The 19846-nt window shown below is 40.5% G+C and overlaps 1 protein-coding gene across 1 annotated transcript in view; it reads right to left on the bottom strand.

Moving 5' to 3' along the window:
* myom1b (myomesin 1b) overlaps positions 1-19354 on the bottom strand; it is a 210909-nt gene extending 191555 nt beyond the window's left edge. Inside the window, exons 1-3 of the mRNA XM_078540637.1 lie at positions 19238-19354; positions 18222-18412; positions 1309-1398 (exon numbers count right to left, since the gene is read on the bottom strand). Coding sequence (XP_078396763.1) covers positions 1309-1398; positions 18222-18358 — 227 coding nt within the window. The 5' untranslated portion in view covers positions 18359-18412; positions 19238-19354. The remainder of the gene's footprint in view (positions 1-1308; positions 1399-18221; positions 18413-19237) is intronic.
* Positions 19355-19846: the final 492 nt, after the last annotated feature.

Here is a 19846-nt window from a genome sequence, read left to right on the forward strand (position 1 = left end):
CCTGTCAGTCCAGAAACCAATCTAGTGACCCTTCACTGCACTGCCTCCATTGCAAGTATATTCTTCCTTAAATATGGAGATTAAAATTGTACAGAACACCAATTGTAATAGCCCTGTACAATTCGAGCAAGACTTCCTCAATCATGTACTCCAATCCCCCCGCAATTAAAGCCAACATGCCATTTGCCTTCCTAATTGCTTGCTGCACCTGCATGTTAACTTTTTGTGTTCCTTGTTCAAGTATACCCAAGTCTCTATGAAAAGTTTCGTGTCTTTAAAAAATGATCTGCTTTTCTTTTCTGTTTACCAAAGTGAATATCTTCATCTGCCACCTTGTTGACCATTCACTTAACCAATCTATATCTCTTTGCAGCTTCTTTCTGCCCTCCTCAAAGCTTACATTCCCACTTCACTTTGTATCATCAGCAATCTTGGATACATTACTCTTCATCTCTTCGTCTAAGACATGAATCTAGGCTCTAACTAGAAGAGGATCCTTGCAATACACTGCTGGTTACAGGCTGCCAACTTGAAAATGCCCCATTTGTCCCTACTCTCTACCACCTGTCCATTAACCAATCCTCCATCCACTTTAATATATTATCCCCAGCTCCATGAGCCCATACCTTGCACAATAACTTTTTACGTGGCAGCTTATCGAATGCCTTTTAGAAATCCAAGTATATTACATCTGTTTTGAACCAGAAAACAGTCTTAAACAGTCCTTGCGGGTGGCAAAGGAGGTGCAATCAATAAAAAGGGTACAAGGTTTGTGGCAGGGTTTGAAGATAATGGGGTAAATATTCATCTGTGCAGCGCCACTCAGTGGCAAACAGCATCGCAGGCTGCTACTTGTGTGCTCCATGCGGTGTTCCTCACTGGTATCAATGGAGATACCAATGCTCCACAGGTAGCACCTTGCAGCGCTGCCACCCCAGTGAATCAGCCAAAGTAGTGCAACATGAATAAATTTCTTTCCCCAATGACTTCAGCCTTCCAATATTTAACTGATGGAAAATGTACAAATCTGGAAATCATAGAGTATTTACAGTTATAAAATAAATAATGATTGTAATTGTCTGCCAATAACATATTTGGGCTTTGCATTTATATGTGACCTCTAGGGTGTTCAATTAGATTTGACATGCATCTATAGATGCTAGAATGCTCTCCTGAGCACTTTTCTAATCCCTAAGACAGTAATAGAGTCTCTAATTCCCTTATCTGTATAACTGTGTTACTCGTGGTGTACAGTCATACCATCCTCTGAAGGCAGGCACTATATAACCAACAGCTTCATTCTCTTACCCTTCAGAATGGTAGTTGTGCTTCGCTCTCTTCATTTGAGGGCTTGCAGAGGAGGCCTCTAACAGTTCATCTGAAAACTTGGATCTTACTCTGCAATAGTAACAAAATGAGACAGAATTTATTGGTGGTATTCTTCATTGTTGCATACATAGATCAAACAGGTAGGATGGCTTTGCCCCTCCTTCCTTACCTCTGTAATCTCCTCCAGCCCCACAACCCTCCAAGATACCTGCACTCCTCTAATTCTGGTCCCTTTTGCTCCACCATTGTCTGTCATGCCTTCAACTGCCTAGGCCCTAAACATTGGAGTTCCCTCCCTAAACCTCTCCACTATTCAACCTCCAAGTAGGCAGGCTGTGACTATTGGGATACCGCAAGGATCATTGCTTAGGCCCTAGCTTTTCACAATCTGTATCAATGATTTGGATGTGGGGATCAAATATAATATTTCCAAGTTTGCTCAGACACAAAATTAGGTGGGAGTGGGAGTTGTGCTGAGGATGCAAAGAAGCTTCAAGGGAATTAGACAGGCTGCAGTGAGTAGGCAAGAACATAGCAAATGGCAAAAAATGTGGAAAAATGTTAACTTATCCATTTTGATAGGAAAAGCAGAGGTGCAGAGTATTTCTTAAATGTTGAGAGATTGAAAAGTGTTGATGTGCAAAGGAACCTGGGTGGCCTCATTCATAAGTCATTGAAAGCTAACATGTAGGTGCAGCAAGCAAATTGAAGGCAAATGGTATGCTGCCCTTTATTGCATGGGGATTTGAGTGCAGGAATAAAGATGTCTTGTTGCAGTTGTATAGAGTCTTGGTGAAACTGCACCTGGAGTATTGTGTATAGTTTTGGTCTCCTTACCTAATCAAGGATATACTTGCCATAAAGGGAATGCAATGAAGGTTCACCAGACTGATCCCTAGGATCCTATGAGGGGAGAGTAAGGAGGCTGGGCCTATATTTCCTAGAGTTTAGAAGAATGAGAGGCAATCTCATTGAAGCATACAAAATTCTTACAGGGCTTGTCAAGGTTGATGCAGGAAGGATGTTTCCCGTGGCTAAGGTCTAGAACCAGGGTACACAGCCTCAGAATAAGAGGTAGGCCATTTAGGACTGAAACGAGGAGAAATTTCTTCACTCAGAGCATAGTGAATCTTTGGAATTCTCTGCCCCAGAAGGCTGTGGAGGCTTAGTCATTGAGTATGTTCAAGACAGAGATTGATAGATTTCTAGATAGTAAAGACATCAAGGGATATGGGGATAGTGAGGAAAAATGCCATTTAGGTAGATTAGCCCACGACCTAGTTGAATGGTGGAACAGGCTCAACGGGTTGAATGACCTACTTCTGCTCCTTTTTCCTATGTTCTCCCTTTAAGATGCTCCTTAAAGCCTACCACTTTAACCAAGCTTTTGGTGGTTTTTCCTAATGTCTTCTTATGTGGCTATGTGTTAAATATTGCTTTGATGCTCCTGTGAAGTACCTTGAGATGGTTTATAATGTTAAAGGTACTATATAAATACAAGTTGTTGTTGTAACACAGCCAACCTGAAATACAACCCCAAAGCTAATGGCTTTTGAATTCCTAAGTTTATCTAAAATATTTTGTTAGATAATAGAATATTTAATGTTGTTATTGATTTCAAGTCATCCACGAATCACTCCCAGTTCCAGTAGCAATAGAATGGGTTATAGACTGACTCCCTGAGCTCTCAGGTGATCAAGCAAATACTTAACGTGAAACTAAGCTGATTAGGAATATAAAATATTTTTTGCTGGATTAACTGATCTCAATGAGATCTACGATAAGACATTACAATTGCAATCAATGTCCCTGGACTGAGGTTCAGAAAAGGCACCCATATTTCTCAACCCTGATTGCTATCTTAGGAATGAAAGAACAGCAGTAGGCCATTCAGCCCCCAAGCCTGTACTGCCACTGAATTAGATCACAGCTGATTTGCACCTCAACTTCATTTAGGAATTTAGGACACAGGAACAGGAGTAAGCCATTTAACCCTTCAAATCTTCCACCATTCAATAAGATCATGGCTGATCTGTGACCTAACTCCATATACCTGCTCTTATCCCATTTCCTTAATAGTCCTGATTAACAAAAATCTATCAATCTCTGATTTAAAATTTAAAATTGACCTAGGGTCAACTGCCATTGGCAGAAGAGAGTTCCAAACTTCTACCACCCTTTACGCATAGAAGGGATTCTGAACTTTTCACTACTGTAAGGTGTGGCTCTAAGTTTTAGGGTCTTTAATTTGGGTTAAGATGGAGGAATGAAGTGGGCCATGTGACCAGCAACAAGTTTCGAAGGCTTGGTTGTTAAAGGTTCAAGGGGGGCCCAGATTGCTTTATTGGGAGGAAGGTACAAGATGTTCACACGTATAAACAATGACCTGAGCAGCTGTGCTGATGTTGGATAGACTGTTAGTCTTCAAGTCCCAGGGGGGTGTTAAGAAGGTCAGGTTTTGTAAATGGTTATACTTTGAACTGTCTATTTAATTCCAAGGTAGAATGGAGTTTCGGTGGGGGGGGGGGGGGGTCTAGAGGATAGCTAATTAGAATTTTACCTGGATACATGACCCATGTGATTCATGTGGCCATGGAATTGGGCTTTGAGAGGTGAAGAGTCCATAGGAAGCCATAGTAAGATAATATTGAAAATTTTCCAACATATCACTGAACGTCACAGACACGGTCAGTCTGGAAGAATTTAAGAGAGAGCAGAGAGATAGAGTCAGCAAGCCTCTATTGTTCACCACGCAAAACACGGGTGGGAGCTCACACCCAGTTTGAAGAGACCAAAGTTGTGAGGGTTTAAATGAAGCTGGAAGGTTCACTTAGCTCTGGCTAAAGGAAAGTATCTCCAGGGTAACCCACACAGTGAAAGTCAGCTTGGGAATTAGAAGTTATCCAGTTGGAATAGGTAAAAGGAGCTAAGAATCGCTTTGGATTTGTTCCTGAAGAATGAAGTGTCTACTAAGTAAAGTATTACTGTACAGGGAGATTTTCAGTTGTTTTAAATGCTAATGGGGGACTTTTTCTGTTGTTTAGAATATAAGTTGCCTACTGAAATAGTTTTAAGTCAATGTTGTCAATGTTAAGTCAATTTAGTTTGGTCATTACAACAGAAGTCTTAAAACTTGAAATCTTGTCATGTGATCCTTTCAGCCATTCACTGGAAGTTCAAATTTTTATTTTCAAGTTATTGGTCTCTACAGGGATCGGAACACAGGGTTCCAGCATCTGCAGTACTTTGCTCATAATGTTTTAATCATCTACATATTTGGACTATTAAGGACCATTTAGTACTCTGATCTGCCCTTTTTAGGTTCAGCGTGGATGACTTCACGTTTGCCTGTACAGAAATTTATTTGCCACAGTTTTCCTATTCACTTAATCTATTAATATTTCTCTGTAATTTTGTTGCTTCCTTCTACACTGCTTCAAACTGCCACCTATCTTTGTGTCATCAGAAAACTTAGATATGTAGCTCTCTATCCCATCATCAGTTTTTAATGTATACAGTTAATATTTAAGGCCCAAACACAGATCCCTTTGGGAAGTATTCATTGCATCCTCCCACTTAGATTGCCTGTCCATTATCCCTGCTCTCTGTTTCCTGCTGCTCCAATTTCATAACCAAGTCAATGATTTGCCTTCGATTCTAAGAGCTTCAACTTTAACTAAAATTCTCTTATGAGGAACCTTATCAAATGCCTTCTGAAGTCCAAGTATATAACTTCAGAATTCTCCTGCCCACTACTTTAGTCACCTCTTCCAATTACCCACCTTTGCTCCATATCCTTTGGTACTCCTACCTAACCAAAATCTCATCTCAGTCCTGAAAGCAACAATTGTTCTATAAACCATTTTGGGCAGCTTTTTCTGAAGAGACTTCCAAATTTCTAATAATGTTTGAGTGAAGATGTACTTCCTTTAATTTTCTTGATTAGCCCTCTAACATCTAGGCCGCCCCTTAATTTTCTTGTGGCCTGTGCTAGATTGTAAATGTCAACTAAGAACAGTATCCGGTTTGCCTGTTTCCCAAAGTCATTCTGACTGCCTAGGATCACAAAAGTAGAATTATCACGGAAGGTGCTATCCCCTAGCAGGAGTTGTCAACTTCAGGAGAGGAGAAAGTTAGAGAGGCAGAAAAAATACTTTCATTTTTTTTCAAACACTTCTTTTTCAAAAAAAATATTTTAGTGACTGCTGTAATATTGCTGATATAACATACTGATTAACATACTGTTGAATAAATAAACGGTTTGGTATACATCATCACAGAAATTTAATATGTGATACAGTAATTGGAGCAGTATTGATCATCAAATAACATGTGTGTGTGTGACGAGCTGTCCTGGAATTCTGCTATTCTTCAATAAAGACCCCTTTGTTTAGATTACCACTCATTGTCATAGCGTTTGGCGTGTTTGTGTTATGAGTCAATAACACATCAGAGACCTCATAACAGGGCATAATAACAAGAACCTAAACTCGCATAAGGGCATTTATATGGCATTTTTAAATGAAGTAAATTCAGCCAAGCTTTAAGTACAACACCAACAAGCATGCAGAACTCATCAAAGTCAAATGAAGTCAAATCATGACACTTTTGTACCACAGCTGCATACCAAAAGTAAAGATCTTGTTGACGATTCATGTAGTCACTTTTATATACTATTTAAAGCTAACACAAAAACAGAATTACCTGGAAATACTCAGCAGGTCTGGCAGCATCGGCGGAGAAGAAAAGAGCTGACGTTTCGAGTCCTCATGACCCTTCTTAAAGCTAAGTTGGTTTTGTTTCTCAGCACCAATTAACTACAGTGATTGGAACATTACTACATTTTAACCAGCAAAATCATTTGTCCGGTCTTCTACAATCTTTGACATTTATCCAACTCAAGGTAATTTCAAGATTAAGGTTGCATTTTATTAGACTTGTAGCCTGTAAATCTATATATTCCTCTCTCATGAAATATAATCATAGAAAAAAGCTGTTAAGCCCACCTTTGCTGTCTTGGCTCTTTGAAGGAGCTATCTAGTTAGTCCAGACTTTTCCCTGCTCTTGCCCCACAGTGGGAGGGATCCTCATAGCCTAGCCTAATCCTATCCTCAACAAATGTTCTCACATATTTTTCCCCAGATGTTATTGGATAACAATCAGGAGTAGACACCTTGCTGATGTGCCCCCTTCCCAGCTTAGAAAAACTGAAACAAAATGTAGCACTCTCACTCCCCTGAGATTCACAATTCAGCAGAGATCAAAGATCACTTATGGGAATTTCCAGGTCTCTGTGGTTCAGTGAAGTTCTACCCCAACTTGAGTCAGTATCTCCAAGAGACCAGAGGAGAAAATAATAAATTAATTAATTTAAGGGAATAAACTGCAGTTATTTTGATTGCACTTCTTTCCACAGTATTTCCAATTACAAAACAAAAGATGACATTTCCAACTGAAAATTGGTACTGGTATTAAGTGCAGTGCCAACCCACCACCAAAGCAATGCATCAGTGGAACCTATTATACAGTGTGTAAAATGGGCCATTGTTGCAGGCTTAAAACAGAGTTTAGTTAGCAGACATCTTGATTGGCGATAAGTCATTTCCTGAATCACTAGAACTGATTAAACCCATATGTGAGATAATGCCAATCAGAAAACACATTCTGACTGAGCCATGTCAATCACTCATGATATTTGTGCATTGAGTCAAGATCAAGTATAGCCTTCAGTTGAAGCATAGTTTGAAGCATAGAGATATTTTAATCATTAGACATTCTCTTATTACCATTTTAAAGTTATCTATTCTGTCCTTATTTTAACATTTCCATCATAGATTTCTGCTTCCATACAGTGCCACCACCGGCCATAAATTGTAGTTAAGGAGCATTAAAGGCAGTTTCAACTGTATATTTGCAAATAAGAATTTAGGTGGAAAAGTTGACAGAAAGTACACACATGTGATTTTAATATATTACTAGCCAATTTCCTGTTGCATTATTAACAGGGAGCCAAAAGAGATTTCTTTTGTAACAGGTATTACCAATAAAATACAATGGGAAAGCACCAATGAAAGTAGGTGTAACTTACATGAACATTTATTTTATAATACCATTATACTTTTGAATACTACTCCATATCCATAACAATTAAGACTTAAAATTGAATACATATATAAGATATAAATTATGTATAGTATTGGGACTGATGTATGTACTTGAAAATCAAATGTGTATTTCTATGTATTGACTGTTGTTCTTTTATGTCATATCAGCCCACATCAGCAAAAAACCTAAAACATGTTCAACTTTAGTAAAACAATTATCGAATCATACAGGTGAAAAAGGAGCATGTTTTTGCTAGCTCTTTGAAAGAGCTAACAATTAGTCTCACTCACCTGCTCTTTCCTCAGTCCTGCAAAGTTTTCCTTTTTTAAAATATACATCCAATTCTCCTTTGAAAATTACCACTTAAGCTGCTTCCACCATCCTTTCAGCAAATGCATTCCCGATCACAACGACTCATCGAGTGAAAATGTTTCTCCTCATCTCTGCCCTGGCTTTTTTGTCAATTATCTTGCATGTATGTCCTTTGACGACTGATCTTCCTGCCACTGGAATCAGTTTCTCTTCAGCTACTCTATCAAAACCCCTTATAATTTTGAACATCTCTATTAAATCTCTCTTTAGCTTTCATTGACTTAGGGGAATGCTAATTCCTAGGCTGGGTGGCACTGGGTTCCTCCAGAGCCACTCAGCTCCTGAGCTCATTACAGCCTTGGCTCAAACATGGACAAGAGCTAAACTCCAGAGGTGAGATGAGAGTGACTGCGCTTGATATCAAGGCCACAATTAGCTGAGTGTGGCATCAAGGAGCCCTAGAAAAACTGGAGTCAATGGGAATCAGGAGAAAAACTGCCAGCTCTGAAGACGTGTCATATGGGCTCAGAACATTAACTCTGTTTCTCCCTCCAAAGATGCTGCCAGGCCGGCTGAGATTTTCCAGCACTTTCTGTTTTTACTACAGTTACATTACTTTGGGAGCACTTGGTACTTTAGCTAAATTTTAAATAGGGCAAGTATTTTTTCAATGTTCATTCCACATGTGCCCAACAACATTTCGCCTAAGCTGCGCAGCCACCTATAAGTTCCCACATAGGCCAAGAGCAAGACAGTCCCTTTAAGTTACCAACCATGTGTGGCCTCACAAAAAAATTTAAAGGGCCCATGCACTTAAATGAATAGGCCACATGTAATAAAAGATGTGCATCTATGTGGCTGCCCAAAACAAAAAAAATAAGTTTATGTACATGCTTGATTTTGCTTTTTATTTGAAGTTTGTGGTAGCAAATGCAAACAACAACAGCAACAACTTGTATTTTTGTAGCACTATTAACATAGTCAAACATTCCAAGGTGCTACAAAGGAGTGTCATAAAACAAAATTTGTCAGTGAGCCAGATATTACAGCAGATAACCTTCTTGGACAAAGAAGCAGGTATTAAAGAGCATCCTAAAGAAGGAAAGAAAGGAAGAAAAGTGGAGAGGTTTAGGGAGAATAAGACATGGCTGCTAATGGTGGAGCAATTAAAACCAGGGATTCTGAAGAGGCCAGGATTGAAGGAGCACTGGCATCTCGGAGGTTGGAGGAAGTTACATAAATAGAGACAATTGGAGGGATTTATAAATGAGGATGGGAATTTTAAAATCAAGACATTGCTCAAGCCGGAGCTGATGTAGGTCAACAAGTACAGGGTGATGGGTGAATGAGATTTTATCCAAGTTAGGACACAGGCCACAGAGTTTCAGATGACCTCAAGCTTACGGACGGTAGAATGTGAGAAGTTGGACAAAAATGCATTAGAATAATCATGTCTAGAGGTAACAAAGGCAAATGCAAAAAAATTAATATCAAGGGGTTGAAGTGCTGTGTGATATTAGTTATAAAGCTGTTTTCAAAAGTAGGTTAATACCTTTGTCAGAACAGTTAAATAAAATAATTTAACAAAAACACATTAAGGTATTTTTACTAATATTTCACAGTGGAATTTCTTTTCTCTCTATAATTTTCTTTGTATTCTAGCTTGTGCCATTTACCCATCACTGCTACATTCACTGACATACATTTCCAGTCCTGCAATGCCTTGATTTTAAAATTCACAGAATCACAGAATTGTTACAGCGCAGAAGGAGGCCATTTGGTCCATCATGTCTGCACCAGCTCTCCGAATGAGCAAGTCACCTCGTTCCATTCTCCCGCCTTCTTCCTGTAACCCTGCACAATCTTTCAATCTAATTCCCTTTTAAATACTTCAATTGAACCTGCCTCTACCACACTCCCAGGCAGAGCATTCCAGAACCTAACCACTCACTGCACGGAAAAGCTTTTCCTCATATCACTATTTCTTTCTTCATTATATTACTTTAAATCTGTGCCCTCTTGTTCTTGATCCTTTCACGAGTGGGAACAGTTTCTCCTATCTACGCTGTCCAGACTCCTAATGACTTTGAATACCTCTAGCAAATCTCCTCTCAGCCTTCATTTCTCTAAGGAAAACAGACTTAACTTCTCCAATCTACCTTCTTAACTGAAGTTCCTCATCCCTGGAACCATTCACATTCTTATTTTCAAAACATTCATGGCCTTGCTCCTCCCTATCTCTATAATCTCTTACAGCCTTATAATTCCCCAAGGTCTATGCACCGCTCCAATTCTGGCCTCTTGCACATCCCATATTGCCTTCATCCTTCATTTTTTGGTCATGCCTTCAGCCGGCTGGGCCTTAATTTCTGGAATTTCCTCTCTAACCCAGGGTTCAGGGGGGTGGGGTGGGGGTTGGTGGGGGGGTGCAGGGGCAATGGCGTAGTGGTACTGTCGCTGGGCTAGTAATCCAGAGACTAGCCATGACAGATGGTGGAATTTGAATTCAATAAAAATCTGGAATTAAAAGTCTAATGATTTTGACCATTATCGATTGCTGTAAAAATCCATCTGGTTCACTAATGTCCTTTAGGAAATCTGCTGTCCTTACTCCAGACCCACAACAATGTGTCTTAAATGCCCTCTGAACAAGGGCAATTAGGGATGGGCAATAAATGCTGGCCTAGCCAGCAATACCCATATCCCATGAATGAATAAAAAAAAACTCTTCTATGTTGTGATGCTCTTTAGCCAAATTTTTGGTTACCTATCCTAATACTGCCTTATGTGGCTCACTGCCAAACCTTATTAGATTACACTCCTGTGAGGCACCTTGGGATTTTTAATGATGGTAAATATAAATGCAATTTGTTATTATTTTCTCTTTCTTAAGATGTACAGGAGTTTACATTACTGTTTTAGGTCATTGCCAACACAGAATGATGGAGTAAGTGTCATTCTGCATGCTACATTCTGCACCATGTGCGTAGGTAAATTCATTGCTGATGGTACACAACCACAAAATTGTGTGCACTAGGGTGAAGATGTTTATTGATAGGTGTGTTGTAATTTGGAAGGACGGAGAATAAGTAGCCTTGTTGGATATTGAGGTGGCACTTGGAACCGTCTATGAGTGGGGAACTGTGGGACTAGGCATCCATCCCTTTAATCACAGAATCATAGAATGGTTACCATGCTGAAGAAGGCCGTTCGGCCCCTTGTGGTCTGTGCTAGCTCTTTGCAAGAGCACCTCAGCTAGCCCCACTCCCCAGCCCTTTGCCCATAGGCCTGCAAATGTTTCTTCTTCAGATAATTATCCAATTCCCTTTTGAAAGTCATGAATAACTCTGCCTCCAACACACTCAGGCAGTGCATTCCTGATCACAACCATGAAAAAGCTTTTTCTCATGTTGCACAACAACACAAGAAATAGAAGCAGGAGTAGACCATATAGCCCATTGAGCCTGCTCCATCATTCAATATGATCATGGCTGATCTTGGGCTTTAATTCCATTCTCCTGCCTGCTTCCCAAATTCCTTGATTCCCTTAAATGTTGCAACGATGGAGCATCCACAACACTCTGGGGTAGAGAATTCCAAAGATTCACAACCCTTAGAGTGAAGCAATTTCTCCTCACCTCAGTCCTAAATTATTATCATCCCCTTTATCCTAACACTGTGCCCCCATGTTTAAGATCCCCCGACCAGGGGAAAAAATCCCACTCTGTCTACCCTATTGTCATGAAACTATCACATTTTTCATAATATTATTGTGGGATATTGTAAAGTCAGCTTATGTGTGTGTGTGGTTCTGTGTGTGGCTGATTTAATTAAATTGTAGACTGTTAGACTGCAAGGTTGAAATCATCAAAAGAGTCAGGTGTAAAAAGGCATTTAAAACGTTAATGAGTGAGCTATGGTAAATTCAGCAGATAGGGTGTGAATGAAATTTGCATTTTTAGATAAGGGGAAAAGTTGTTGGAGTTTCAAAGAGACATGGTAAGGTTTTTATGACTGGTGAGGGCAAGGTTTTTATGATGATTTTTCCCAAAAGTGCTGACCATAATGGCAATATAAAAGATTTTTATACTTTGGGAAAAGTAAATTCCAAAGACATAGGGGAACAAAGGGATTTCCAGATTAAAGAGGAAGAATTTTTTTTTTATTCATGCGTGGGATGTACGCTTTGCTGGTTGGGTCAGCATTTATTGCCCATCCCTAGTTACCCTTGAGATGGTGGTGGTGAGCTGCCTTCTTGAACCACTGCAGTCTATGTGGTGAAGGTACACCCACAGTGCTGTTAGGAAGGGAGTTCCAGGATTTTAATATAATTCCAAGTCAGGATGGTGAGTGACTTGAGGGGAACCTCCAGGTGGTGGTGTTCCCATCTATCTGCTGCCCTTGTCCTTCTAGATGATAGTGGTCCTGGGTTTGGAAGGTGCTGTCTAAGGAGCCTTGGTGAATTCCTGCAGTGCATCTTGTAGATGGCACACACTGCTGCTTCTGTGCATTGGTGGTGGAGTGAATGATTGTGGATTTGGTGCCAAACAAGCAGGCTGCTTTGTTCTGGATGGTGTCAAGCCTCTTGAGTGTTGTGGAAGCTGCACTCATCCAGGCAAGTGGGGAGTATTCCATCACACTCTTGACTTGTGCCTTGTAGATGGTGAACAGGCTTTGGGGAGTCAAGAGGTGAGTTACTCGTCGCAGGATTCCTAGCCTCTGACCTGCTCTTGTAGCCACAGTATTTATATTGCTAGCGCAGTTCAGGTTCTGGTCAATGGTAACCCCCAGGATGTTAATAGTGGGGGATTCAGTGCTGGTAATGCCATTGAACATCATGGGGTGATGATTGGACTCCCTCTTGTTGGAGATGGTCATTGCCTGACACAAAGTGTGGTGTGAATGTTACTTTCCACTTGTCAGCCCAAGCCTGGGTATTGTCCAGGTCTTGCTGCATTTGGACATGGGCTGCTCCAGTATCTGAGGAGTTGCAAATGGTGCTGAACATTGTGCAATCATCAGCGGACATCCCCACTTCTGATCTTATGATGGAAAGAAGGTCATTGATGAAGCAGCTGAAGATGGTTAGGCCGAGGACATCCTTAAAGAAAGGTGGAAAGCTGAATGAGGTGAGGCTGTGTGAGATCTGAAAGGTACACCGTGTGAAACAGACTTGGAAAAAAGCCTCTAGCCACTTTGCAGAAGCCTGCTGATCCAGTATCCACAGTTGGGTAAAAAGACTTTGGAATTTCACTGTTGAGTGGGTGTTTGTGGTAACCTTGCTGGATTGTCTCTATAAATTTAAAATCTATTTTGGACTATTGCCTTAAAGGGGGTGCATAGTTGGGAGTCTGACTAATTAGGAAATTTTGGGAATCCTTATCATTAAGCAACTGTGTAATTGTAATAGTCGGAATGTGTTTTACTCTTATCTTTTGTTAATGAATGTTTTAATTTAATGTCTAAAATCTCAAGATGTTAGTGGACTCATTGCTTCTGAATTCAGTGCACAAACCTTCTCATAATAAATACAAATTGCAAAACCATTGTGATAGCGTGGTCAAACTTCCCTTGTGGATTTGATCAACCTGGCAAATACCACCTACTGCATCATAGCACATATCAAGCCCCTTCAGAATGTTGTATGTTTCAATGAGATTGCCTCTCATTCTACTAAACTCCAGAGAACATCAGCCCAATTTGCTCAGCCTCTCATCATAGGGCAACCCCCCCACCAAATCCCAGAAACTAATTTAGTGAACTTTTCTTTTCCTTTACTTTTTTTGCAATTCACCTTAAATCGGTGTCCCTGTTCTCAAACCTTCCGCCAATGGGAACATTTTCTTCATATCTGCTTTGTCCAGACACCTAATGATTTTACCAAATCTCCTCCTAACCTTCTCTTCTCCAAGGAGAACAGCCCTAGCTTCTCCAATCTATCCACCTAACCAAAGTCCCTCATCCTTTGAACCATTCTTGTAAATCTTTTCTGTACCTTTTCTAATGGCTTCACAGCTTTCCTAAAGTGTGTTGCCCAGCATTGGATACAATACTCCAGTTGAGACCAAACCAGTGTTTTAAGAAGGTTCACCATAACTACCTGGCTTTTGTACTCTATGCCTCTTTTTATAAAGCCCAGGATCCCTTATGCCTTTTTAATTGCTTTCTCAACCTTCCCTACCACTTTCAATGATTTGGGCACATATATCCCCACTTCTCTTTGTTACTGCAGCCCCTTTAGGATTGTATTCTTTTATATTGCTTGTATATCTCCTTGTTCTTCATACCAAAATGAATAATTTTACACTTATTTGCATTAAATTTCATCTGCCATGTGTCCACCCATTTCACCAAGATGTCTATGATCTCTTGAAGGCTATCTCTCTCCTTCTTACAATTCACAATAATTCCAAGTTTTGCAATTCCAAGTCATCTGCAAATATTGAAATTGTCCTCTGCAGACCCAAGTTTAGGTCCTAATAGAGATCAAGAAAAGCAGTGGTCCTCATACTGAACCTTCCACCTGTATACCTTCCACCAGTCCAAAAAACAATCCATCTCCAATACTCTCTGTTTCCTGTCACTCACCCAACTTTGTATACATGTCCCTTTTATTCCAAGGGCTTTAAGTTTGCTGTTATGAAGTACCTTATCACATTTTGGAAGTCCATGTACATCATGTCAGCAGCATTACTCTCACTGGCCCTCTCTGTTACATCATCAAAAATCTCAATCATGTTAGTTAAACATTTGCCTTTAACAAATCCCCGCAGGCTTTTCTTAATTAATCCACATTTGTTCAAGTGACTGTTAATTTTGTCCTGGACCATCAACTCTAAATGCTTTGCCACCACCAAGGTGAAACTGACTAACCTCTAGTTGCTGGGTTTATCCTTACATCTATTTTTGAACAAGCGCGTAACATTTGCAATTCTCCTATGCTCTCCCACCACCGCTATAGCTAAGGAGGATTGGAAGATTACGGCCAATGCCACCCAATTTCCACTCTTACTTCCCTCAATATCTTTGGATGCACATCGTCCAGTCCTGGTGACTTATCTTTAAATAAAACTAGCCTTTTAATACTTCCTCTTTATCCAATTTTAGCCCATCCCATGTCTCAACTACATCTTTCACTATGGCTCAGGCAGCATCTTCTTCCTTGGTAAAGACAGGTGAAAAGTACTCATTTACCCTCTGTCTCCATGTGTAAATCTCCTGTCTGGTCTCTTACCAGTCCTACTCCTCCTTTTACCACCCTTTTACTATTTATGTGCCTATAGAAGACTTTTGGATTCCCTTTTATGCTAGCTGCCAATCTCTTCTCAAACTCTCTCTTAGATTTTATTTCTTTTACATTTCTCTCCTGAATTTTCTATATTCAGTTTGTTTCTCACTTGTATTATCAACCTGACATGATCTTTGGAACTCTCTTCCTGAAAAGGCAGGGATGCAAGCAGAGTCTTTGAATATTTTTAAGGCAGAGTGGATAGATTCTTGGTAAGCAAGGGGGTGAAAGGTTATCAGGGGTAGGCGGGATGCAGATTTGGGCTTACTATGAGGTCAGCCATGATCTTATTAAATGGAGCAGCAGGCTCGAGGGGCTAAATGGCCTACTCCTGCTCCTTGTTCATATGTTCATATGACATTAGTCATACACCCCCTTTTCTGCTTCATTGTGCTCTCTATCACATTCATCATCCAGGGAGACCTGCTTTTGTTTGTCATACCTTTCCCTTCCATGGAAATGTACCTCAACTTTACCAAACTATCTCTTCTTTAAAGGGAGCTGATTGTTCCACTACATTTTTTCCCACCAATCTTTGATTCCAATTTACCTGGGCCTGATCCATTCTGATCCAAGTGAAATTGGCCTTCCTCCAATTTATTGTATTTACTCTGGATTGCTCCTTGTTGTTTTCCATAGTTAATCTAAGCCTTATGACATTATGATCATTGTCCTCTAAACTAAAGTGTCCTACTGGCACTTGATCAACTTGGCACAACTTATTCCCCAGAACCAGATTCAGAAATGCCTCCTTCCTTGCTAGGCTAGAAACATACTGACCAAGAAAATTCTCCTGAACACACTTCAGAAACTCTTTCCCCTTTCTGCCCTTTGCATTATTACTATCCCAATCTGTACTATTTTTGGATAATTAAGGCTCCATAACTACTCAACAGTTCTTGCACTTCTCTGAAATGTCCTTGAAAATATGTTCCTCTATATCTTTCCCAGAATACCACTTGTAATGTAATGGTACTCTATTGTTCCTAAGCTCTAACTAAATGGATTCTGTCCTTGACTCCTCTACAGCATCCTGCCTCTCCAGCAGTGTAATCGTCTCCTTCATCAATACTGCCATCCCTCCGACCTTTCGTCCCTTCCCTGTATTTCAGAACACCTTGTATCCAGAATACTTATTACCCAGTCTTTCCCTTTTTTGAGTCAGGTCTCCATTATCACCACAATATCATATTCCCACGTGTCTATCTGTGTCTGCAGCACAACCACCTTATTTACCACACTCCCTGCATTCACTTACATGCATGTTTAACAGAATTCCCTCTTAGGGTAAGCCTGGTGCTTTCCTTGTTCCAAATGCAATTTGTGCAGCCATTACTTGTTCTGTTTGACAGATGCACTAAAGGTTCTTTGGCCGTACGTTTATTGTGTGTGTGGGGGGTGGGGTGGGGGTAGAGTGAGCCACCTTCTTGCTGATTTGAGCCAGTTTACATGCGTTTTTTTCTTGTCCCGCTGGCAGTCAACCAAGCACACTAGAGATTATGTCTGGTGATCATGGGTTGAGTGGCCCTAGGGTACTTTCACTGCACAACATTCTTCTCTTGAACAAAAACAGAATTACCTGGAAAAACTCAGCAAGTCTGGCAGCATCGGCCGAGAAGAAATCAGTTAACGTTTCGAGCCTTCATGGCCCTTCGGCAGAACTGCAGCATAGTTTCAACAAGGGAGAAATATAAATTGGTTTAAGGTGGGTGGGGCGGGGGGGGGAAGAGACACATTGAGGGTGTGGTGTGAGCAGATAATCAAAAGATGTCACAGACAAAAGGGTCAAAGAGGTGTTGAAGGTGGTGGTCTTTGTCTGAGAAAAGTGCTAATTAAGAATGGAAAACAGGATATTCAAAGTACAGCTCTAGTGAGGTGGGGTGGAAAGACTAAAGGTTTTAGTTTTAGATTTAAAAATAATGGAAATAGGTGGGGAAAGAAGAATCTATATAAATTATTGAAAAAAAAGCGGGTGGGGGGGAAAAGAAACGGGGTGGGGATGGGGGGAGGGGGAGTTTAAGATCTAAAGTTGTTGAATTCAATATTCAGCCCAGAGGGCTGTAAAGTGCCTAGTCGGAAGATGAGGTGCTGTTCCTCCAGTTTGCGTTGGGCTTCACTGGAACAATGCAGCAAGCCAAGGACAGACATGTTGGCAAGAGAACAGGGTGGAGTGTTAAAATGGCAAGCGACAGGGAGGTTTGTTAACTGATTTCTTCTCCGCCGATGCTGCCAGACTTGCTGAGTTTTTCCAGGTAATTCTGTTTTTGTTTTGGATTTCCAGCATCCGCAGTAGCTTTTAGCTTTTTGTTTTTATTCTTCTCTTGAGGCTGGCGCATTTGGGAGCTGCGTAACATGATTTCAACTTAAAATCCACTCTACCGAAGGATTAGAGATCCATATAAAATAAGAATCACAACATCAATTCAAAACAAAAAATGCTGGAAGTGTACAGTGGGGGTTGTCCCACACTATTTAAAAATAGGGTTACCTTTTTTGGATAGGGTCGTTCACCAGAACTCAGTTCCTGGAGAATCGTTCCGCTCAAATGGTTAGCTTGCATTTTCAAACACTTTCCATTTTCCGTTCAGATTGCCAGCATTTTTTTTTAAATCACAACGCTAATTCAAAGTAGCCTACCTATCCAATGAAGTTGAGTGGAATTTAAGGACGCAAGCAACATGTATATCAGCAGGACAAGAAAGAAACACTTCGCAACGTCAGACAGGGTAATTAGAAGAGATTGCCAAGGCTACCGGACCCTTTTTAATGAACAGATCATAGCCTCGAGTGTCTGCTTTCCAAAGGACAGTCGACTAAATATAGTCAATCTATTATAAAAGTTCACCCAAGGTCAGCAATAAAAGTTTTGCACATTACTCCACGGTTTTCTGGGCTTTTTAATTTAGATTGAACTGCAGGATGAATCATTAAGTAGTGTGATAATGAAAATCTAACAGGCTGTCTGTATTTAATAGTTCCCTGAAATCTAGATCCAAACACATCATGAATTTACAAAGATTCAGCTTTTTTTTATTAAATACTGGATGGATTGGTATAAAATACTTTAAAATGCAATGTTATCAGCCTTCCATCTGTGGAGATTGTGAAATCTGGGTCCCCGTGCTGTGCTGGTCTTGCGGCCCCGGGCAGAGTGTGTGTGTGCGCGCGACCCGAACTTATGTCTTACTTGTGGGAGTGAGTTGCAGTACTCCGCTTTTCCTCTTGGCGGTACTCTTGCATAGTGGACGACAGCGTGGTGTTGCGGTAACCGCGGTCATAGTGCCGATGGTGTTTCTGGTAGAAAGGTAAAGACACCGAGGACATGCTGGGCACGTAAAATCCAAACTGTTCCCAGTCGGCTGGACCAATTCTCTAAATCTGTTCATAGACAAATCGAGAAACATTCAGGCACGAAGGACAACAGTTTTCTCTATTAATTTCAAAAACTGACAAAACAACATTAATAAAGGCTTGCGAGCGTGTTGCTGATAGAGGAGTGCGCTCGTTGTAAAATATAGGGACTAGCATTCTCTGCCTGCCCTTTTCTGGTCTGACCCTTGAATGGCCGAAGCAAGTAACATTTAAAACGCCGCAGCTAAGGTTTCAAAGATTTTTTCAGTGGCCAACAGAATGCAACAATGCATTTGCTTTATGCATCAATTAGAACTATTAATTATAGGAAATGCGAACGTCGAAAAATCTGCTGCATATTTGGAAGTGTTGCTTTAGTATATATGTAACGCTTTGTATAAAAATACAATGGGATCTATTCGAATGAATTCGAATAGTTTGAACTAATCCCCACGGGAATGACACAGCGAACTGACCTTTACAATAACACAATTTTGCTGTAAACATAATATTTTGTCTTTCACCCAACTTTCCTTTCTTCTGTATTTACTTCTCTATTTCAAAACCGTCATGAAAAATATTCTTACAAAATTTATACCCAATCGCATTCCCTTCATTTGAAAAAAAAATAATCTTAGTTCATTCCCATTTCTAAATGTGTACCCAAACCCTACTCCAAACACCGATTAATAACCAGTGTTTCTGACGGAGTTCGCCCGGTGAGCTACATGTTGAAAGTACATTTAGAACTGCACCAGCCAGTCGCTGGCGGGGCCGTACACTTTAAACAAATAAAACTAGCATTTAAATCACAAACTCCTGCTCAACGGATTCAGAACCAAGTGCGCTTACCAAATGTCAACTGTCTGTTGGAGTTTTGGTGTAAATGCTGGCGATAAAGGCTCAGGGTGATGAATCAAGGAAAGCGATGGGAGGAAGAAGGCTGCAGACTAGGCTCCAGGGTTGTACAAAAATAATGTCTCCCGTCAGTGGAATGTCAAAGCCAGAGTCCCGGCCTTTTATGGCCAGGAGGATTGATAAATATAGCACTCGGAGCAAGCAATCAGTCCCTCATAGTTAGTGATCACGACGGATTCAACTGCAGGTAAAAGATTATTATGCAGTGAAATCGGAATTTGCAAATACTTGAGTTAAAGTTCCAATTCCACAAGAGCTTCTTAAATCACTAATATTAGCCGCCCTCTACTCCTGGCACGGGGTGAATTCTGATAGCTGGACCCAAGCCTCCTTAGTGATTAAATATACATATGTGGAGGTGTGGTTTGAAAGATACAGGGATCACTATATACATCGCTCCAATGAGCAGTGTAAATGTATCCCCTTTAAAGAAAAATCTGTGGAGGGAACAATGACAGAAGCCAACTGACAAGCAAATATGCGGCAAGTGTTGAATGAACCAACAAGAGGGAAAAACATTTTTGAACTTTTCCTCACCAATCT

The sequence above is a fragment of the Cetorhinus maximus genome, chromosome 4 (genome assembly GCF_964194155.1).
Source record: "Cetorhinus maximus chromosome 4, sCetMax3.hap1.1, whole genome shotgun sequence".
NCBI lineage: Eukaryota > Metazoa > Chordata > Chondrichthyes > Lamniformes > Cetorhinidae > Cetorhinus > Cetorhinus maximus.